General features: G+C 39.2%; 1 protein-coding gene across 1 annotated transcript in view; it reads left to right on the top strand.

The window, feature by feature from the left end:
- The window catches only part of fars2 (phenylalanyl-tRNA synthetase 2, mitochondrial), a 151,536-nt gene that overhangs the window by 28,202 nt on the left and 98,871 nt on the right, over nt 1–24,463 (top strand). Inside the window, exon 2 of the mRNA XM_082184356.1 lies at nt 23,780–24,433. Within this exon, the coding sequence (XP_082040482.1) occupies nt 23,780–24,433 (654 nt within the window). The remainder of the gene's footprint in view (nt 1–23,779; nt 24,434–24,463) is intronic.

Genomic DNA, 24,463 nt, shown 5'->3' with positions numbered 1-24,463 from the left:
CTACTCAAGGCTCTGACAGCCGTGGTGGCACGCTGGTCCTGAAATGCACTTTTTATTGCATTTATATCCCTGTCAGAGCTGCTTTAGGAGTGAGTGTGTATGTTATAAGTTTTCACAGTATTACAAAAGCGAAATGAAACTCTTTCTAAAGTATGGCTTCATCGTGCTCTTAAAGGGTTAGTTCACCCAAAAAATTGTATTCTGTCATTAATTACTCCCCCTAATGTCGTTCCAAAACCAGTAAGACTTTTGTTCATCTTCGGAAACACAAATGAAGATCTTTTTAATGAAATCTAAGAGCTTGCATACGAAAGAAGACGAGGCTTCAGTGCATTGTAGTGTTGTCGTCATGTCGTGGAGATGCGGTTTGTTTGGATGCAAAAGCAAAACCCCTTTGTTTGGCCATCCAAAAAACGGATGAAATTAGGAATCAGAGGTTAAGATTTATGTATAACGCTGTTTCTGTGCATTAAAACCCAAGTTAGCTTGTGTAAAGCAACAGCTTTCTGGGAGAGAACAACTCCGGCTATACACACCCAAATAAATTAGAAATACTCACTACACTATTTAACTGTTTTATGCTGCCACTTCAGGACATAACTTTGTTACAGGGAAGAAGAAGACAAATTAAACTGTTATAATATTGTATATGAAAGGTAAGAGTAAAAAAAAAAAAAAAAATACATTCCACAGCAAACATTCTACTCAAGTCATGCTTGCAAAATTGTATCCGGTATATCAGCTTGATCATCTGCATTTTCTGAAGCCGAGGCTCGAACTGATATATGACGACTTTATTAACTGTGTGTTTACAATTGCTTTAGAAGCTGTGGAAGCTAAAGCTCATGATTATGGGAAGGATTGCATTTCCAAAACATGTTTGAAGTGTTTAGCCAATCACAAGGCACTGGGTCAGCTGGCCAATCAGAGATGGAGGGGCTTTGTAGAAATCAGAGTGCTTCAAGCTGGGAATAGAGGTGCTGCAATAATGGACAGTATGTCAAAAATAATAGCCATATGTATATAGACCAAGAATTGAAAAAGAGAGCTGAACAGACTTCACTTTTCCCAATGTAGGTTATCTAAATTATTTCCACATGTCACAAGCTCAACACCTTCTGGAACTTGTTGTTTGGTCCTCTTTCTGAGGAGAGAAACTAGGTATATATTTCTGAGGTATATAACAGAACTATAAAGCCGGATCCTATCCTGAAGCGGGGCTGGACAAAATTGAAGCACAAGCTATTTCCCTCAGCATGTTACTTGCAAAACATCTGATTTTACAACACTGGAAGTCTGAGGCTGTTCCAACGTTTGACATGTGGATCATGGAGTTGGGAAAGATTTCACATTTGGAAAGAAAAGAGCATGTTTTTTGGAGCATATGGGGGTCATTTACTAATTTGATTGGCAAATCTGCGGATTGTGTTGGTGCGTCATAGTTGCTGTAATATTTTCACTCAGATCTCATCTTTTGTTGTTCTCATTGTTTGTTTGTTTTATTGTCCCTGTTATGTTAGTGTGTAACCATCAGATGTAAGGAATGGTTGTATTAAAAAAAAAAAAAAAAAAAAAAAAAAAAACCTGGGAATTGGGAAACCTGAAAAGACTCAAGAAAGAACTTGCACCGGTGTGAATACCCCTTTAGTATGTTTTCTAACTTTTTACCGATGTTGAATATCAAAATGAGTGGGAGAAATGACCAGCATAGAATTTCCAAACAACCCGATGAAAGAAAGAAGGACACAAAGTAATGAGGGAACAGGAAGTGGGACACTCTCTTGCGGGGGCGGTGGAGTTGGCTGAGGTGAGAGGGACACCAGTTAGTGCGTGGGTTTGCATGGCACTGTCCCGTATTGCCTTGGGAACAGCGTGTCAGCCAAGATGCGTGATTCCTATGGCTGGCCTGGCCTGAGGGCTGCCCTGTCTCTGGTCCCAGCACGGCCCCGTACAGCCGCCCGTTGAGCTCTATGGCCCTGTTCCTGTCACAGGGCATGGCTCCACTGTGGGCGTGTGTAACCGCAGAGCTGATGAAGCATACGATGGGGGCCGGAAGGTGTGTGTCATCCCCCCCCCCCCCTCGCCCATTTAACCCCTCCACTGAATCACTATCTGAGGTGTGAAAGCCATGACCGAGTCTGGACACGCCAACGGTCAGAAGCCTTGCAGAGAGAAACGCCTTCACAAGAGCTGTATGATAAAGACTCTTAAATGCTGACACCAACGATATTCATTTTTTTTATATTTTACATTACAATTTGAGTAATGGGTTTTCAGAGTTTTCAGAGTGATGGTGTTTTTAAATGTGCTTTATAAATATTGTATAGACCTTATGTAGCTCCGCCCCTTTTCAGCGCTGCGCTCGTTGTCTTTTGACTTCCGGTCTGTATTTTCACAGCGATCTTACGTATTTATGAATGAACGGCTCGTTTTAAAATCTTCCCGGTCGACTGACATTTGTTAAGACATCTGCTTTAAACATTACAATCCTCATGATAACTTTTGTTAACTTTACATTAAGCAAATCCACTTCAAAAGCTAATTACTCCTGGACAGCGATGCCATAGAGATATACAGAGCGACCGCAAAAACGGAAGATAAAAGACAATATTCTAAAGATGGCGGCGCCCTCGTTTCTCTGGCGCATAACGTCTATTGTATTGTATTGTATTTTTTCCTGAGGTTTCTTGAGTGTTTTTAGCACATTCCTATTTAGTAGTTGCTAGGATGTTGTATGATCTTCTTTCTTCTTTTAATTTTCTGCCAGCCAAAAATCATTAATCTGAACAGTTTGATTAATAATTACTCTCGTCACTTCCTCCTCCTGCGTACGGTTTTTTAGGACACTCTTAAAAAAATAATGATTCTTTATTGATTCTTAATGATTCTTTATTGCTTTTTCACTGCAGTAACATATAAAAACCATTCCTGGTTCCCAAAGAACCTTTCAGTCATCAGTTATTACAATAACTATTTGTTTCATAGTCTAACAAACATTTTAATAATCTAAAGAACTTTTTTTTTTTTTTTTTTTTGTATAAAGAACCTTTTGTGCGGTGGAAAGTTTTAATGGATGTAAAAAGTTCTTCATGGAACCATAGATGTCAATACTGAACCTTTATTTTTAAGTGAAGTGTAAATCATGGTCACATTTACTGTTGATCAGTGAATTTTCACAGGAGACATCCAGTCCTTTCAGTAAATTTGCTTGAGGGCGAAAGATTTCCACATTTCCAAGTACCTTTTTTTCTTTTTTTTTTTTACTGCAAAATTTTGCCAAAATTATGCTAATGTTACAGCACCTAAAGAAATGAATTTAAGAAAAAAAAAAAAATGCCATCATACAGTGGGTAATGGAAGCTTGTTTCTGCCTCAGTATAAACAATAAAGCTGCTAATTGTAAAATACAGTTTTAAAAAAGTTGCATTGTGACAGTCAAAGTTATGAGAAATAACTCATAAAAATAATAATAAGTACAATTGGGAAATATGCATTTGCAGTTGTGAGAAATAAAGTTTGTTTCTCTGATTAATTCCCCATATTCGCAAAAAATAAACTCAGTTGTGACATTTAAAGTCACAAAATACTATGTGAATGGAATGTGCTTCCATAGTCTTGATATCCTTTAATGCATTTCAACAGATTTTACACTGAATAAATGGCAAGGAAAGAAAGTATTTTAGCTGCTCTATTTCTTTTGATAGTGTCAGTTCATCACTCCTTCTCAAATTGTCATTTGTGATTCATCAATGCTGTCCGACAAACCACACGGAAGACGCTGATGGACGCTGAAGTTTCCTCTGTGTCTCAAGTTGCTGCTTGCATTTGTGGTCACTGATGTTGTTTTGCTCGCACTTAAGTTTCAAGTTCTTGACATCAAATTGATGAGTCATGTTCCCTGATAGTGTTTTATGGCAGCTCTCATTTCTTCTTCAGTGTCTGTTCTTCTGATGTTGATCATTAGATCCAGTTTCATGTTCAATCATGGATGCAGTTATTAGAGAGAGACTTGAAGGACCTTATGCCATCAAACTTATTCTCTTATAAACTCAAACAACTTATGAGACGTTCTTAAAATGAGGATTTAGATCTGTCTAAATGATCCATATACAGCAATCTGAACATGAACCGAGAAGTAGCATACTGATGTAGTGATTACAGCACTGCGGTGCCAATTACACGTGAACACTGTGTCCTTGTCACACTCTTGTCTGCTGATAACCTTCACACTGCTGTGGTTTCTATCTATAGGCAGAGCCTGCCATTAGACAGGATACATGGTGTGAACATTAGCATCAGTGGGTCATAATGATGATTTGGAGGTTTTGTCCTTGAGGAGTGGAGCAAAGTTCGTTATTGTGGGAAGAGGGAGGCGGGAACCGGCGAACAGTCAACAGATTTTAATATCTAAAATAAAACAAATACAAAACGAAAGTTAAAGACACATCAAATAAAACATAAACATCAAATAAGATCCAGGCCTGGCCTCTCTCGATCTCCACTGTCGTCGCTCCTCCGTGAGAGATAGGAGACCGGTGCGTCTCACAGGTGTCGCTCATTAGTAATCACGCACTCGTCCTGTTCGCCACAAGGAGGTTTTAAACTGCTCTCCATTGGTGACTGTTCCAGTGCCTTTGCACATTTACTTTTAGGACACTAAGGTTGCTTTCACACTAGCACTTTTGGTTCGCACCCGGGTTCGATCGACGTTAGGACTGCGCGATATATCATTTAAGCATCGATATCAAGACGTGTGCGTTCACGATAGTCACATCGCAAGATGTGTGATGTCTAGCATAGGGATCGTAGTCGATCCATGATCCGTACGGACCAGGCCACACGGTTCGGAACACATGTGATTCATGGATTAATTGCAAAGTTTAACCATCGTAGACTGAAAGTTTATCATTCAAGCGATTTTTAAATCATTCAAGTGCAAGAAGATGCGAAAGAGGAGGCAGAGCCGAAACACACGAACACTGAAGTCAGTTCTGTTTCATGTCTATTTGTGCTTGAACGAACACATTCACTCACAGTTGTCAATATGCCCATTGCGGCGAGTATCCTCATAAACACAGTCGCTTACTGCATGTCTTAAGTGAAGGTAAACAAAACATATGTGTATCAGTATATTGGATTCGTGCATTCGGCCTAAAATGTACAGCAGCCTAATAAACCTGCTGCTGTCTGTCATTAATGTTGACTAGTGTTTAAAAAATATCGATATTTCAATCGATACTGAAATATCTGAACGGTACCAATACTAATTTCCCGAAGTATCGATACACCGATACTAGCCGAGCTGTCACTTTCACTTCTCTCCAAAGGCGCGTTGACAAACACCACACGCGCACTCATCTCATTCGCTCTGGTTAAATAGCAAAAGTGAAGTGAATGGAAAGATCGCGAGTGCGGCGCCCCCGCGACCGGCTTTGGTTGATAAAGGCCTCTCGTTTTTGAAGTTGAAAAAAAAAAGCAACTCCGAGCGGAAAAAGCGCCCGACGTCATCGCGTTTTTTGCCCACTGTCCAATTGATTGAATGGAGAGGCGGGCCTTCCGTTTTAGTGATAAAAGCTAGTTGCTTGAACGCCCGGAGAGTGCGATGATGGAGGATAAACTTGTGGTGCTCTCGCGGGTTACCAGGAGCTAAACGACTTCACGAACCGTAACTACCACAATGTTAACAGAAAGTAAATAAAGTTAATAAAAGGCTGATTTGACGTTTACTTGACTGACAGGACAGCTGTTTCATTGGTTGCCTAGCAACATAAAAAACGCAGCGCACGGCTCGTTCTGTGTGATGGTAAGGCCGTGTGTCCACCAAAGCGTTTTTAGCCAGCTGAAAACGCTAGGCGCTCTGCTAAAAACGCTCAGCTGTGGGCGCTTGAGAGCGTTTTGGCAGCGCAGCGTTTTTTCAGTTGAGACGGTTGAGACCGAGACACTTTGCTTGTTATGATACGGAATATCCGCGAAAGTCTTACTAGTATCTCATTTCACACATATTTTGTTTCTGTGTTGATTCTATATTAAAATGTCAATACAATGTAATGTATTTTCTCTGGCTCTTGATTTTGTTCCGTTATTATGCTTGTTGTTGTCATCTGTTGACGTTGTACAAGCAGAATCATGTGGCGGACGCGGTTGGTCGGTGTGGTATTAGTCCCGCCCCTCCTCCACTGTGATTGGACGGTTGGGTAAAAAGTGACAGTGATGAGCGCTGCGTTTTACCAAAAGTTGAACATTCTTCAACTCTCGGCGACCAGTAAAAAACGGCGAACGCTCAGCGCTCAGCGCCTCGTTACGCTCATGGCGTTTTAAAAACGCGGCGCTCCCATTGAAAACAATTGAAAAAACACGCCAGCCGCGAGTAAAAACGCTTTGGTGGACACACGGCCTAAGTGCTGTGTGTGTGCCTCGCATTTTCGAACCTGGAAAACGCGTTAGGTGTGATCGGGGCCTAATATAGCAAATTATATAGCAAATAAAAAATTATTATTTAATTCTGCAATTTGCCTTCATTAGCGATTATCATCAATTTGATTACACAGATACTAATTAAACTAAACTGAGCTAGACAATGACATCTCTGAATTCAATAATGAAATGCCTTTAACTGAAAATGTTATGTTTAATCTTATTATTATACATTACTGACACTCTATCCTCCAATTTGATACTGTTAAGTGCTTTGACACAATCTTTATTGTTAAAAGCACTATATAAATAAAGGTGACTTGACTTCATGTCGATCCAGTGAGCATTGTTTTCGCATTGATGCACGTTTGCGTTTAAATCTGTTCATCAAATAACGTTAATGTATTAACCAGCATTTATGCTTTTGAACCAGTGCACTACCTCAGGACATTTTTGTTCATGTAAAATATACCTCATTGTCATGTTCTAGACTTGTTATATTTAGCTTTAAATAAAAAAAATGTAAAAACTTAATATAATTTTTCTCCGTGGTATCGAAAATGGTATGGAATATCAATATTTTTCAAGGTATCATATCGAAGTTAGAAATTCTAGTACACTAATGTTGACCAAACAACAAAATACAAAGAGAAAATCACGTCTGTTGCTTTAACAAAGATTTTTTTTTTTTTTTTTTTTTTTTACAGACAGTGTAATTTTACATTTGATTATTCAATTTCTTTACCTGAATACTGTTAAACATACCTGAGAATACATAAACATAAAGCACTGTTTATTTCATTTGTATCTTTGTTCTCTTGTATTTATCAATGCTTGTAGTTTGTTTATTATTTTCTATACAAAATCACCCCAATCATTCTAGAATTATTACTTCTTTCCAAATTGAGCTATTCAAGTCATCTGGTGAAATTAATCTTGGCCTTTAAAGTCATCTGTTTTCATATCGCAATATATATCGCAGAAAAACAAAATGTCGCAATGTCAGTTTTTCCCCAATATCTGTGGTCTGGTGTACGGTGTGAACTCCGGTACGGTTCGCTGCCGATATGAATGCAGTCGTACTAAATTAAGGAAGTGAACCACTATTGATGACGTGATTTGTTAAAACTGTGTGTTTGTGTGTGTCTCACTCACTTGTCTTGACAAGTGTGACTGACGCACAGAAAGCAGAGAGAATCTATATCTGCCTTCAGCAGAGATGGACTCCCACATTCTTTAGATGATTTGCAGTACGTTTTCGGCAGATAGATGCAAGTGTCTTTATGTGCTGATGCTTTGGGGAGGAAAAGTGTCTCTATCCATTTTGGCAGCTTCTCCTTCATATCTGCAGCTTGATGACACAAGCGCACCAGGGTTTTAATGATAGCTGGGACCCAGATAATGTAATGTGAACTGAGACCAGCAGGGGAGGGGGAGCAATTGAACAAAGTGTGAAAGCCCCTAAAACTGTGGATCTGCCTCAGGTTTTAACCTCTTGCCTATCTAGAAGAAGAGCTGGACCTGAAGACATCATAAAGCAAATTATCATTAAAACATTAGTGTATTATTTGCATATAAAATATTAAAGTAAGAATGAAATGAAATTCATCTATTTCGTATATATGCGTTTTATAGATCTTGATGTGAAGGATTCATCCATATATATATATATATATCTTTTCTTGTTTTGACCTCATAATGTTTAATCAAAATGTCATAACTCAATCTTCCAATGAGAACAGAATACTCTCATATGAAGGACATATCATAAAATCTGCCTAAACCCTCCAAAATCAACTGCTTGTTTGAGAGCGACGGCCACATCTCAAAATCCAGTCAACAAACGATGGATTCCACCAGGTTTTTTCTTTTTGATAATCTGTTAAACATGGATTTACGTCACAATACAAAAGAAAAGATCAGTCTCTACTTACGTTTGATCATGACTTTTAAGCAATGTCTATAGGGCACAATACAAGTGGTGTTACATCACCTTTTTTAAAGTAACGAGTAATGGGTAATGCATTACTTTTTAAGTTGTACTCCTTTATGTCTGAAAGTTATGTTTTTTATTAGCAACTTCCATTTCTTTTTAATTGATTGTCTTGCAAATACAATTAAAATCCTTCCCCTTCCCCATAACATTGTTATAGCTTCAGCAGTTCTTTATTATTTGGTTTTATTCTGTTGTATGTTATTTTTTTTATTGTTTTTGTCAGGTTAATTGCTTTAAAAATGCCTTCAGAAACATGAGCAACTGTCTTTGAAATGAGTGGGAATGCAAACAGCCTTCTTCAGATATGTTGGAGCTCTCTGAATCAGCGTGACACCTTGTCTAAACTGAGAACGAGCAGAGTAATGAAATTGCTCCCATAATAATGAACAAAGCCATCTAGAATGCAAGTGGCGTTTTGTCTACAGCAAAATACACCATTTCAGGATTAAGCCCTAGTGCTTCGGTTCTGAAAAAGAGATGGTGAGGAAATGCATTACTTTTCCCAAGTTTTTAAATGTGTTTAGTTACTTTTTTAGGAGTAACAGTTGTAGCATGTTGCTTTTACACGACGGGGCTGTTGAATGCTTGAATCTGATTGGCTGACTAATATTCTAAGTTGTGCAATTATTTTTGCACGGCTAAAGTAGTTCCAGGCAGATCTTGACCGCATTACAGTTCCATATCACTTCGCCAAATGATTTCAGTTATTTTAAAGGTCCTTGCTTACAACAGCATAAGAATCAGAACTCACAAACTGACCAAGAAAATATATTTATTAAACAATTGGATAAAAACATGAATAATTTCCACACACACTCGCACAGAAACTTGTTGTCAGCGCTGCTCTGACAATTTTATCAGTAAAATAGTTTAGCATCTTAAAAGCTGCACAACATTTCTCACTAGTGAGGTTTCTCAAAGTTTTGCTGTTAGTAGAGATGCACACTGTTGAGAGACACACAGACTCAGGTAATTCACACACGCTTAATATCTCTCTCTTTTGTATCAGAGGCTCAGGCCTCCGTTACAAGCTCTAAAATTACGTTTTGGAATTAGATTTGGGATTAGATGCGTAAGAAATAAGTCCGACACAAGAATGTTTTAAGGACAAAACCCTGACAAATGTCTTGAAATACATCATCTGAACAATGTCTTGAGGTGTGCTAACTGTAGTATAAGCGGAATAATCCGCTTTGCGTCGTGACTGCATTCCCTCGGGTGTGCATTATTTTCTAATAATTCACCGGCCTGCCATCAATTATTCCTTACTTAAACTTAACCTTCCCCAACACTGCATTCCCAAGAGCCGGAGCGTAATGCTAGATCTCAGAGAGCAGTAAACAGATGCAGGAGATGCCTTTGGCATCATTTCTCTCGGTTAGACCTGTTGTATTCTCGCTCACATTAGTAATTCTGTTTGCTGCCCATTGGACCTTTCTGTGATGCCAACTCATTTGAGGGTGACCTGGCTCTCCATGGATCCACTGGTGCCCACAGCGACTGAACACACTCAGGCGTATGGCACAAAGTCCACGCCAGCATGGCTCTCTAGAAATAGCATGGGGACAGGGAGCAGGAGGAAAAATAAATGTCAGGCCATCTTCTTTTCAATGCCTCTGGAATCATAATGAACGAGTGTCACGTGTGGTTGCATGAGACCCGCACAGAACCAATAGGTTGCCCTATATTTTCATTATTTAGCACTTTTTATTATCTATATAGTAATGTTTTAGGGATGCACGATATATTGGCCATCGGCCGATTTATGTTCATTTTTAATATGATCATTATCAGTCCGATAAGAAGATTTGGCCGATATTTTAAAACCAATAAATAATGGATTATTTCCTTCAGCTGAGACAATTCAGATGCGCACTGGTCACCATGATGGTTTTGAATTGTTTGAAATATGATTTCGAATTTTTTATAATTTTTTTGGCAAGGAAAGTTGGCCATAGAAGTGTACAATTAATTAAAAAACTTCAAACTAGGCTACTTGTTTTTGTAATCAGGCTCTCAAAAATGATATAACATTTTGGATTTAGATTTATTGGCCAATATACCGGTTATCGGCTCGCTTTGAATTATAAAGAATTATCAGTTATCGATATCGGCCAAAACTTTCATATCGATGCATCACTATCAATTTTATGTAAGTGTCTGACTAGATTTGGATGTAAGTTATAGGATGTTGCTTACTGGTCAGAATAGCCCACACCCAAGCCTCTGGCTTTTTCCCAAAAATGTTAAAGGCTAACTCTCGCCAAAATGCAACCTAGAGTCTTTTTGTTAATCTACCCGAGGCAAAATTTATTTGTTGTTTTCTCGTTAGTGAAAATCAATATTGACCGAATATCGACTAAAATTCAGAGTCGACTATTTTTGACTGTCAAAATGCCGGCGGCCGGAAACAACAACAACAGCAACAGTGAGTTGTTCAAAACCTTTCTTTTTAGTAAACTCTGTGTACACAAACAATGTTCTCAATGCTGGAGTTCATGTGTAGAGCCCCTGGTGAGACTTCCAGCACAGTTTCATGTTGTGTCGAGCCTTCTTAGTGTTTTAAAAATAGTGATTTTTGATGCTATCATAGAAGTGCCCCAATCACTCCCATTCACAAGGCATTTTAACCTAAAACGAAAATACGGTCAATCTTAAAAGTGGCGTTTCCATTCTAATTATGCTTTTAAACTAAAGTTTGCCTCGGGTAGATTAACAAAAAGAGCCTAGGTTGCATTTTGGCGAGAGTTACCCTTTAATCTTGTGTTCCCAAATTCTTTATCACATCCAGGTTTTTATTTTATTTTCCTTTTTTTTTCTACTGTTTGTGAGAAGCCTAAAATCCCAAGCTATTTTACTGCAATTAATAAAGGACCCCTATGTTATGTCGCACAATTGCACCTTAAACTTTGCATATTGAATTGTAATGAGTACAATATATCACAATTAAGACGGCAAGCAGCGTCGCCATCTGTCTATACTGCACATAGAGCTGAGAATTTATGAACAGGGACACGGTAAATGACAAGGGTTATCATACAGAAAGCCTGATTCTATAGTTCCTCTGAAATATGTCATGATAGAAGAGTTTCAGCCATGGTGGATTAAGATTTATGACACTGCAGTGTCTCTGCGTTACGAAACGTATCCAAAAGTAGGAGCGCATATGGTGTTTCAACTACTGAACGCGGCGGCGTCGCACACTAAAACCGGCGCGTCTTACAGCAGTAAATGGTGTTTAGGTGTGTTTGCTGCAGTGCTCTCTCTCTCTCTCTCTCTCTCTCTCTCTCTCTCTCTCTCTCTCTCTCTCTCTCTCTCTCTCTCTCTCCACTAATTACAGATCGCTTGCCATCCACACTATTCCCGAAGCAGGTGACACTGACTGACGCCTGCAGGAGTGTGTGTGCGTGCCAGGTCATGTGTGAGTGTGTTTGGCAGAGTCTCTGATGGTGCTTGGAGTGGTGTCTTAACGCTGTTCCTCCATCTGAAGGCGAGAGTACCGTGAATTATGGCTCCAGAGAGAGGCCTTGCTGTGGCCCGACTCACTCAGTACACAGCCACAGGAAAAGGCTAATCCACATCATCATAGAAACTCTCTCTCTCTGATACGCTATCCTCGTTTGCTGTTCCTTTTTTTCTGAGTTCTGTCCGTAGAGGAGGTGATGTTTATCATTTGAAGAGCGTCCATGGAGTTCTTGAAGGGATGACGGGATATGGTTTACAGTGAACGCGTCTGTAATTCCATCTGAGAGAATGTTGTTTGAAACTTTTTAAGGAATAATCCACCCAAATATGAAAATTAGTGTTCACTGTTAAATAGGGGTGTAACAATATATCGTGTCACAATATATCGCAATACAAAAATGCAATAATATGTATCGTAGATACTGATGATATTGTGTATAGTTCACCCAAAATGAAAATGACGTTTACAGAGTTTTAGTGTCATTACTATATTAAACTACTATAATGTTGAATATAATGTATAGTAATTAAATGGGGGAATATTTGTGGGTCCTGATAATGCCAAATGACTTATGTAACCAGAAAAAAGTGGCCAACATTATTTTAAATAAATCTAGTCAGTGAAAGAGTTCAAGCATATTCGTCTAAAATAATACTGTATTTTCAGATTCAGAATCATCAATATTTTTATTCTGGTGTCACTATTGGGTTTCCAGCACCAAGTCCAAACCTATTCATTTACACCCCCAATGTAACACCAAATTTAGCATTTTAATCAACAGTACATTTTTTGTTAACCTTTTATCATATGTCTTGGAGTATCTCAATAATATCGTATTGTGAGTTCAGTATGGTGATATGCCAACAGGGTGATTGACGGTATCTTACCAAGTGCATTTTGTTTGATTTGAGATTTCTTCAGAGGTCCTTAAAGAGGGAAGTTAAATCAATTCTATCCTTAAATTGAGTTCTATCCCACAATTTGACAATGCAGTCTCAGTTTGATCCAGATCCAGATCAATATCACGATGCACATATTAGTTGCCGACACCCGATCAAGTCCTTTGAGTGGCAATGGGGTCATTCACGACGGTCTCGCAACTGATGACCCTTTCAAAACTGATGACCCTTTCAAACTGGACTGGTATAGGTGCAGGACACATACTGGAAAGAATCCCATGACTGTCTTTATAGGTTACAGGTGTGAAAACAAACAATTAAAGGGATGGTTCGGAGTAAAATCAACCTAGGGTCCTTTGCACCATGACCTCGAGCCAAACCTTTTCCCTTGGTTGAACATTATTAAAGTTAGAGCTTATTTAGAGATATCAGCCGAATGGCTTAGTGCAGGCGCTAATGGATCCAAGTATCTGTATCTCGTAAATTACCCCACTAATAATGCCCAGAATAGCAGAACTTTTACGTGCTTTTCCCTAATCACTGAAGTGACGTCGACGTCCAGGTTAGCGGTAGCATTAGCCGTCAGGCAAGTGTTATTTAAATAAACTCCTGATGTACTTACAAACTTTCCAATGCCTCGTTTTATGAGTACAGAACCTATTTGTACTATTGTAGAAGTTTAGTACCATTCTGGGCATTATTAGTGGAGTAATTTACCAGATACAGCCTTGGATCCATTAGCGCCTGCACTAAACCATCCGGCTGATATCTCTAAATAAGCTCTAACTTTAATAATGTTCGACCAAGGGAAAAAAGGCTTCTGGGGGGTGTTTGGCTCGAGGTCATGGTGCAAAGGATCCTAGGTTGATTTTACTCCGAACCATCCCTTTAATGTGTTTTACAAGTATTAAATCTATGTTTTATTGCTTTATAGTTAATGTATTGCACTCACGTTCATCGAGATCCACTAGTTCGGAGTAAGGTATAGGAATGACGACTTCACAGTGAAGTGCACCCGTTGTTTGTCACTAAATTGATTTAATGACCTGTGTCATCAAGTTTATTTAAAGTCTGCTTGAAGAAGTTGGCTGTTTACATGGATAGTTTAACACACAGAACGTAGTCTTGCACTCTGTCTATTATTTTTTTGATTGATGGCCTATTTACACATGCGTCAGACGGATGTCTTTGGTAGATGCGTCATGGTTCGCTGCGTCGTGTGTCACGACTGTTTTTAAGACACTGTGTCAAAGCTAAACTTTTGTTATGCAACACAACAATGTGGGTTTTGAAATGAAGAATCTGTGCAGGACAAATATCTTGAACATATTGAGTGTTTGTTGTAACATGTCTTTTTTAACAGTGGAGAAGTTGTTTGTTTTGTGTTTTGATTTTGTTTTGTTAGGCATAAAAGAGTTATAATGTTGGACGAGTGTTTTGTTTCATTTTGTTTGGTATAAACGTTATACCAGGACGAATGTTTTTTGTTTTGTTTGTTTGGTATAACAGAGTTATAATAGTGGATGAGTGTTTTGTTTTGTATAAAAGAGTTATAATGGTGGAGGTGAGTGATTTTGATTTCTTTTTAAAAGAGTTATGGTGGATGAGTGTTTTGGTTTGTTTTGCTTTCTCTTTTGTTTGGTATAACAGAGTTATGATAGTGGAGGAGAGTGTTTTGTTTTTGTTTTGTATAAAACAGCTTAGAAAGAAATGTCTCTGTGCCCGGGAATCTCTGGTGAGTTAGCTTAAGCGCTAAAAACACATCTTGAGGAGCATTCTGCGTCTAGTAGTTTCATTCTGTTGAGCTCTGTCTCGCTGTTTTTGTCTCTACACTCTTTAACGGCTTGTTTGGCAGCAGAACAGTGACATCATATGAGCAGTGCTGGCTTTATTTCATTCAGTCGATTGAACTACATCAAAACGTTCAGAAATCAGTTCATTAGGGATTCGGCAACATTTCAACCACCAAAAACGTTTCTACTTTTATTTTTAAACATTTGTTATCACAAGAGCGGTTTGAGTCATTTTGCTATTCATTTACATTCGTTCATCTTCGAAACACAAATTAAGACATTTTTAATGAAATCTTAAGATTTCTGTCCCTCCGTTAACAGCTACGCAACTACTGTAGCACTAGATCGCTCCAAAAAGTTCATAAAGAGATCGTAATACTAATCCATATGAATTGAGCGGTCTAGTCCAAATTTTCTGAAGAGACTCGCTTTATATGATGAACAGATTGAATTTAGCCTTTTATTCACATATAAACATTCATCAACTCACACATAAACAGAAGCTCAAGTATGAGAACCAATGAGGTTAATTCTCGTGTTACGCATCACGTTTGAGCTTAAGCAAGAACCAATGAGGTTCATTCTCATGTTACGCATCACGTTTGAGCTTCAGCAAGAACCAATGAGGTTCATTCTCATGTTACGCATCACGTTTGAGCTTAAGCAAGAACCAATGAGGTTAATTCTCGTGTTACGCATCACGTTTGAGCTTAAGCAAGAACCAATGAGGTTCATTCTCATGTTACGCATCACGTTTGAGCTTCAGCAAGAGCCAATGAGGTTCATTCTCGTGTTACGCATCACGTTTGAGCTTCAGCAAGAACCAATGAGGTTCATTCTCGTGTTACGCATCACGTTTGAGCTTCAGCAAGAGCCAATGAGGTTCATTCTCGTGTTACGCATCACGTTTGAGCTTCAGCAAGAGCCAATGAGGTTCATTCTCGTGTTACGCATCACGTTTGAGCTTCAGCAAGAGCCAATGAGGTTCATTCTCGTGTTACGCATCACGTTTGAGCTTAAGCAAGAACCAATGAGGTTCATTCTCGTGTTACGCATCACGTTTGAGCTTCAGCAAGAGCCAATGAGGTTCATTCTCGTGTTACGCATCACGTTTGAGCTTCAGCAAGAACCAATGAGGTTCTTTCTCACGCGTCAAGCAGGTTCGGTTGAGCTTCTGTTTATGTTCGCTGATCAATGTTTAAAAAGTGAATAAAAGCCTAAATTAAGTCTTAAAAATGGCATTTTACCTTTTAATTTTCATCCCAGTATGTTTTGGCCAAATTTTACATTTCGGTGCATTTTGTACACACATATTTCATATTTCAAACTCATGGAACTGGAGTATGACAAGGTTCTGCATTTCTCGACTTTGCAGCGAAGTTGAAACTTTTGAGCAAAGTCTTTCAGATGAGGGTAAATATTGTATATCTTGCTGCATGCATGCTGAGTTGTTGCAGGTGTATGAATGACCTTTGACTCCTCAGCACACACTGAGCAGCAGATGTGACCTGATAGAAGAACACGAGACTGACTTCATTAACCTCTGTGCTCGCTCGCCACGTCTAATTAATACAGACGTTTAAAAGACTCTTCCATCTTCTCACACGCCCACTCAGACTGTTGCCTTGAGAGAAGGTGATGATACACGGGAAACTTTTTAAGCGATGTTGCCGTCAACGGGCAACCAGATGAGACACACAGGGCCCATGACCGATATAAAGTATACAGAGACAGTAGAAATGTGTTACTCATTCTCAATGGGAAAGTGCCCAAGCAACATCGCTCAAAAAAGTTGCCCTGTGTATCATCACCTTTAGGGCTTGATGTTGTTCAGGTTTCCCTGTCTCACCTTAAAGGAACACGCCACCGTTATTCACCGTCTCCCCTACATTTGCAAACGCATTTTTGTCTCAGTGCATGTATTGCGTGCATGCATGCCACTAGCTTAGCTTAGCATAATGAATGGAATCCTTTGTTGCCGGATAGCATGTCGTGAATAAAAGTGATCCAAAATCCCAAAAAATATATATTGTCTCACCTTAATCTAACATGACCAGTAACTGAGAAGACAAATTTATCCACTACCAGCATTTACAGCCTTACTTTTGAAGTTAAAGTATGGGTACTGTGTGAAAATCTAACTTTTTTTGTTTCTGCACAATTCCACATGATTCCAATTAGCCACCACACGAAGATCTGTAATTACTGTGAGTACAAACAAACGCTTGATGGTGGCACTTTTGCCTTCTTTATCTTGGCAAAGAGCGGTGTGTGGGCTGACTCAGACAGGTTATTAGAGATCTGGGCTTCTTTAGAGATCCAACATTATCAGTGGATCAGGACAAATTCAGGATTTTATATAAATTATGATAATTCTCAGACCCCGGTCATCATTATCGTCTCAGCTCTAATAAAACCTGATTGCCCCGCAGCTGTTGTTGGTACATTTGCATTTCACTAAGGCATTGCACAAACCCTGAAGTCACAAATGGATGAATTTAGCTTTTAAAGCAATAAAGAAAAATAAAAGGCCAAAAACATGACCATCAGTTATATAATGGGACCCAGTCAGCGCTGTAACTACGCTAGCATTTATTAAGTCGATAATTGTCAAATATTGCTGTTTTTGTGGATAAATATTGAACCAGTAGACACATCTGCTGAATATTTTTATGCCACATTTCTCAGGCTTTATGAGTTGAGAATGTGTTTTCAGCAATGTGTTATACATTTGACACATTTAAATTTGTTTATGAATAAAGTTGGAAAAAGTTAAAAGCAAAGAAGAGTGATGACTCATGTTCTGTTTGGATGTAACAAAAGAATATATATATATATATATATATATATATATATATATATATATATATATATATATATATATATATATATATATATTAGACTTTGATATAACCAGAAATATATATATTCGTTATAACAAATTCCCATGATTTCATTCATTTCCATCCGTGTCTTTTCCAGGTCTACAACTCACACTTTTAAAATTCCCTCTTATATCCAGATTTTCCTAGAATGTAAGTCTTAAATAAAATAAGAAATATGATGACCGGATGATTCTTGATTTTTAGGTGTTTAGCCTGTTTTAAAGTTTGTTTTGTCCTGTTTGAATCATTGTAAGCTATCTTGGGGGAAGTTTGTTGAGGCCCTCATTGAGTCCCGCTAACCTGGTTGAGAATCACTGCTCTACATGGTATTCAATGGCATTTACAACCTGTTCAAATTTTTTATTTTTTTTATTTTTTTTTTTTTAACCTCATTCTACTACAGGGTTTTTAATGAGAAACATCATAAACTGCATTGTCGAAATCTATTTTTCTTGAGGAATATTCACTTATTTTTCTTGAAAGTTTTTTGGAAGCATCTTCCATAATAGAGTTGATCTTTTGGGATATTAAACTGGTAGAGTAGCACAGCTGTAGATTTGTGGTTTAGTCTGGCAGCATTGGCCGGGTGAGTGTGGAAGTGACTTGATATAAGAGCACCAATGAGCCATCTTGTATTCTCCATTTAACAGTGAGAAGGGATTTAGAAAACAAATTGTTGTATTTAAGTGCATTATGCACTTTTACAAAGTCTTGATTTTGTTTTTGGGCTTTACTAGAACAGGCTTTCATGCTTGAATGATCAAAAAAAACATTATTTTCCCCATATTGTAGATTATTGCAGCTCCTCTTTTCACTGTCTGTCATTAACGCTCTTTTTAGTTCCTGTCTCTATGAAGCCCCTCCTTCTGAAAAGCTCAATGTGCTCTGATTGGTCGGCTAGAGCAGTGTGTTGTGATTGGTCAACTGGAAATGTCGCGCCCCTCACCATAACTGCCAGTTTCGACACACTACTAACTAACTCAACAGGCCACGCCCCTTTATTCTACATATTAATTATTTAAATGAGGAATATTGTGACATGTTCGTTCCTGGAAGAAACTCAAGACTACAATGGAGGCGTTTCAGGGAGTTCAGAAACACTGACACTGATATAGAGAATAACTCCCGCTGGAGACCTGTATTTTCAGACCTGGTATTTTCTTGCGTGTACTCACTGAGTGGTGTAAAAACTGAGGTGTTAACTGGAGCAGCATCTTGAACGCTGCTGTACTGCAATGACACTGCATTGCAACTCACTCTCTTTGTACTTGCGACTTCTCATAACACTCTTAGTCCTGACAGAATGCATGTGTTCCTGAGAGACTCACAGAGTGACAATGCCTCTATTTTGTGCCGCTCGCTGGATCGAGAGAAAAAGAGTGATCAGATGAAAGGAAAAAATTTGTCTTTCAGCCTCATAAAATATTGCCTGGTCAAAGCAAATAAGAAGAACTGTTAGTGTGAGATAAATACAGCCCTGTGTCTTCAGAAAATCCAGCACTCGAGCCAAACCTGCAAACGCTAAATGCTCTGCAGAGAGGGAGAGAGAAAGAGAGAGAGAGAGAGAGAGGGACTGAGAGGATGAACAGAATATGACTTAATAGAGAGGTCGAACAAAGGACAAGAAAGAGGAAAGTAAAATGAACCGTGTTCATGCCATTTCTTGGATGTGTTCCATGGGAATAGCATAGTTCATTGAATGTACCAGTTACCTTAGAATACCACGGTAATGCAGTGTTTTATAGACGGGAAATAAGGGAATTGCATGGTTCTTTCAATATGTGCCATAGTCTTACCATGTTTTTCTGTGAACTACCTTGGTCTGCCATGGTAATACCATGTTGTTGTTGTTTTTTATATGTACTTCAGTGTACTTCCATGGTACTGCCATGATACATGTCCAGAAAACATGATAGTAGTTTTAAGTGAATATATCCCTAACATAAAAGTCCTGTGGTTGCACTGTGTACTTTGAAATATACCATAGTACTAAAGTTCATGTACCATTTTTGTATGTCCAAAATACCATTGTAATACAGTGATACCATGTACAAAAAGCATGGTACATTTCTTTTAGGGATGCTGTGGTATTCTGTTTAATTTATTGGGGAATCATGGCAATACCATGTTTTTAGAAATGTACAATACAAAAGCATGATTCTTCATCATAGTTGAACTGGTAAAGCCATGTTTTAGGATGTACCATGGTTTTCTTAGAATTGCTTAAAACATTGTAATATCACAGTACCTACATTTTGAATATAATATACAATGGAAATAGCATGTGCCATTAGTTGGTTTTCTTTTAAAGGGATACTCCACTTTTTTGGGGGGAAATAGGCTCATTTTACAACTCCCCCAGAGTATAACAGTTGAGTCTTACCGTTTTTGAATCCATTCAGCCGATCTCCGGGACTGGCGGTACCACTTTTAGCATAGCTTAGCATAGATCATTGAATCGGACAGGGCCATTAGCATCTCTCTCAAAAAAATGACCAAAGAGTTTCGATATTTTTCCTATTTAAAACTTGACACTTCTGTAGTTATATCGTGTACTAAAGACCTATTTATACTTCTGCGTCGAACTGCCGCTGTAGGCTGCGTGTAGCGCGCGTACCCTTCGGCGTACCCTGACATGCACCTCTCCAAAAATGTAACAACGCGTCAATTCTACGCGGACGCAAGCGCTGTGATTGGTCTGCCAGAACCCCTCCCTCGGGGTTTCACATGCTCCCTAGGTGCGCGTCAACGCGGACAACAACGCAGAAGTATAAATTAAAACCAACACGTTGCCTACGGCGTATAGGCTCCGGCGTAGGTCCGACGCAGAAGTATAATGAGGCTTTAAGAATGACGGAAAATGTAAAGTTGTGATTTTCTAGGCTGATATGGCTAGGAACTATACTCTCATTCCTGCGTAATAATCAAGAAACTTTGCTGCCGTACCATGAGTCCAGCAGGCGTAATGATATGACGCAGCGCCTGAAAATAGTCCCCAGCTCGGTAACTTCCAACGTGACCGGGACTAAGTTTGTCTAACCTATTAGACCTATTTTCAGGCGCTGCGTCATATCATTACTCCTGCTGGACTCATGGTACGGCAGCAAAGTTTCTTGATTATTACGCAGGAATGAGAGTATAGTTCCTAGAAAATCGCAACTTTTCATTTTCCGTCGGTCTTAGTACACGATGTAACTACAGAAGAGTCAAGTTTTAAATAGGAAAAATATCGAAACTCTTTGGTCATTTTTTTGAGAGAGATGCTAATGGTCCTGTCCGATTCAATGATCTATGCTAAGCTATGCTAAAAGTGGTACTGCCAGACCCGGAGTTCGGCTGAATGGATTCTAAAACGGTAAAACTCAACTGTTTAACTCTGGGGGAGTTGTAAAATGAGCCTATTTCCAAAAAAAGTGGAGTATCCCTTTAATTACTTTAAAGAACCGTGAAATTACCTTATTTTATTTTGAACCTATATCATGGGAATAGCAAATGCCATATTTGTACCATGATATTCTTTAAAGTGCCTTGACTACATTTTATAGATGTATTTTGTAGCATTGTACCATGTAAATATATGGTACACGAATACAGTAATCCTCCAGTGCTTTATTGTAAGGGTACAAGCAATAGAAAGGGGACAGAGTTTGTCTGGGAAAACGAAACAAAATGAGCAAATCAAAGGGGGGCAATGAGGACGGGACCACCCTTAGTTCAATTACACTCCTCTCCACATAAATCACGTCCACACCCCTGGATTGAGCATGCTCTGCGATGGATATTTCTATGTGCGGTGTGCTGGCAGCAAAGACAATGAGATGAGCATCTGTGTGTCTGTCTCTCCATCTGTGAGGGCTTGAGCTCTCACCTGATATTTCGTCACTCTCTCACGGGGCCTCGCTTTCTATGTCACAAGTTAGAACAGGCACTGGCATCTCACAAGGGGTTTCTGAGGTTAAGTCCACTGTGCACAAGCTCATCTGACGTCCCAGTAATGTTATCTAACTCTCATACTGTTCGACAGAAGCCCAGTGAGCCTGAGAATATCCACTGCACGTACAACAGCCTTTATTACCAGAGCGAGACCGAGACTCTGCAGCAGCAGCCATCAAATGACTTCAGAGTTCGCATTCGCTCTTAAAGGGTTAGTTTACCCAAAAGAGATCATAAAACTAATCCAAATGAATTGAGCGGTTTAGTCCAAATTTTCTGAAGAGACACTACCACTTTATGTGATGAACAGATTCAGTGTAGGCTTTTATTCACATATAAACATTGATCAACGAACATAAACAGAAGCTCAACCGAACCTGATGACGCACAAGAATGAACCTCATTGGTTCTTACTGAAGCTCAAACGTGATGCGTAACACGAGAATGAACCTCATTGGTTCTTACTGAAGCTCAAACGTGATGCGTAACACGAGAATGAACCTCATTGGTTCTTGCTGAAGCTCAAACGTGATGCGTAACACGAGAATGAACCTCATTGGTTCTTGCTGAAGCCCAAACGATTTACTAATCCCATAAAAGTGCAGATGGGAGTGGAAAGTTCTGCTGGTGATCGACTGACGACACGCACATTAAAGAACACCGACACAGCCGGATAATTTCCATAATGACCAACACGATCTACCAAGAGCAGCGCAAATTAGCATCTGGTTTAAGACATGCTTTTTTGGGCGGTAAATAATGGAGCAAACACCAGTAAACTGACTAGTGCAAACCTTAGTAAAACTATAAGGTCAGCCGCTAAAATAACCCTGTCCTCGCCTTTTCAGTGCTAATATGTCAATGTGTGTCTTTAGTAAATCCTGACAGCAGGTTTTTTTTTACCATGTTTACACTGGCGACAGCTGTTAGTAACTCTGGCCCTTAGTCCTTCACTCAGAATATTCACAAAAATCTAACCTTTAATTAAAGTCAAATAGAAATATATGTATTCCACAATAATTGGCACCCCTTCATTTAATACTTTGTGCAACCTCCCTTTTCCAAGATAACAGCTCTGGATCTTCTCCTACTGTATAATGTGCAATAAGGTTGATGAACATAAGACAAGAGATCTGCGACACCATTCCTCCATGCAGAATCTCTCCAGATCCTCCAGATTCAGAGCTTCATGCTTGTGGACTCTGTTCTTCAGCTCATCTCACAGGTTTTTTACACATGTGGTTTGGGTCAGGGGACTGCTATGTCCATGTGGGAAGTGAATTACTCTGTTCATTTTGAGATGTGCTTTGGATCATTGTCATGCTGGAAGATTTAACCACGCCCCAGTTTACGCTTCCTGACAGGGTCAGTCTGGTGTTGATTTAACATCTGATGGTGCTTGATGGGGTTTATGATGCCGTGTAATATTCTAACACAACTTGTCCAGGGTCTTTGGAAGAAAATTAGCCTCCTAGCATTACAGATCCACCAACATACTTCATAGTGAGGATGAGGTACTGTTTCCAAAAAGCTTTATTTTGGTCTCATCTGACCATAAAACCCACCAGTGTTCCCACTGAGGTACCAGTAACACCTTCATGAGATGCTGTTGTCACAAAAGGCTTTTTATTGCAACCTTCCCAAACAAGTTGTGGTTTTATAGGTGAGCTCTGATCATAGTTTTGGAGACTTTCTGACCCCAAGACCCAACTAGCATCTTCAACTTTGCAGTTTGATTGGCAACTGGGGCCAATATAGACACGTTATCTTCCAGGATGACTAATAAATATGCTTAATAAATAGTTAATTATTAGTTACTGAAGCTAAAACCATAAAAGAAAACATTTGTGTCACTTGAAATAAGTGTTAACTAAAATAGTTAAAACTGATAACTATAGCTATATATATCTAAAACTATATAGATAAAAACATAATACAGATTAAACAAAATAATAAAAACAAAAGAAACAAAAACGCTACAAAATTACTAAAATTGTAAAAAATAATAGATAGATAGATAGATAGAGAGAGAGAGAGAGAGAGAGAGAGAGAGAGAGAGAGAGAGAGAGAGATAGATAGATAGATAGATAGATAGATAGATAGATAGATAGATAGATAGATAGAGAGAGAGAGAGAGAGAGAGAGATAGATATATCATCAAGTATTTGATGAGCGTATACTATGTGCAGAGAGCATTCACTCAATATTATTATGTCATTTTTGACAGAGGTGGCTTTTTAGAGGCTTTTGCTTCGGGGGTCTTCATATATATATAAACAACTCTGAGTTGACCAATTCTTTCCCATCCCTTAAGCATGGCTGATAATTCAGTTTGAAACAGGAAGAGGAATAAAGACTTCACAGAACTAAAGAGTTTCTCTGTTTTCTCACAGACTCATGGACCAGCTACTATGAGGTTATTCAGCAGTTCTCGGACTCTCCTCCCTCTCCTCAAACACATTCTCCGTCACTGTCCCGCTGACTGCCAATGGACCAGAGCCCTCGCCCCGTCCTGCAAACTCCACTCCTGCAGGGTCCTGTCGACGGACGCCTCCGCTCCTCAGACACGCGTTACTGAAAACTCAGTAGAAGTTTTCAGCCATGTCTACCCACGAGATGACATGACCAATGTGACGGCTAAAATCTTGTCTAAAGTTGGCTGTCAGCTTCACAACCGGCCCCACCACCCCTTGTGGCTTATTAAAGAACGCATCAAAGACCATTTCTACCGCTCTTACATCGGTCGCACCGGAAACCCACTCTTTTCTGTACATGACAATCTCAGTCCAGTGGTGACAGTGGAGCAGAACTTCGATAGCCTGCTCATTCCTCCAGATCATCCCAGTCGGAAAAAAGGAGACAATTACTACCTGAACCGCACACACATGTTGCGAGCCCACACCTCCGCCCACCAGAAGGAGCTGGTGCGTTCGGGACTGGACTGCTTTCTGATGGCTGGAGACGTGTACAGACGAGATGAGATCGACTCCAGACACTATCCTGTCTTCCACCAGATGGAGGGAGTGCGGCTTTTCTCCAACCATGAGGTCAGAATAACCAAGAATAGTGTCCGTTAT

Source organism: Leuciscus leuciscus, assembly GCF_965113295.1.
Source record: "Leuciscus leuciscus genome assembly, chromosome: 11".
In the NCBI taxonomy this organism is placed as follows: domain Eukaryota; kingdom Metazoa; phylum Chordata; class Actinopteri; order Cypriniformes; family Leuciscidae; genus Leuciscus; species Leuciscus leuciscus.
The sequence above is the reverse complement of the archived record's forward strand: the minus strand, read 5'-3'. Positions and strand labels throughout refer to the sequence as shown.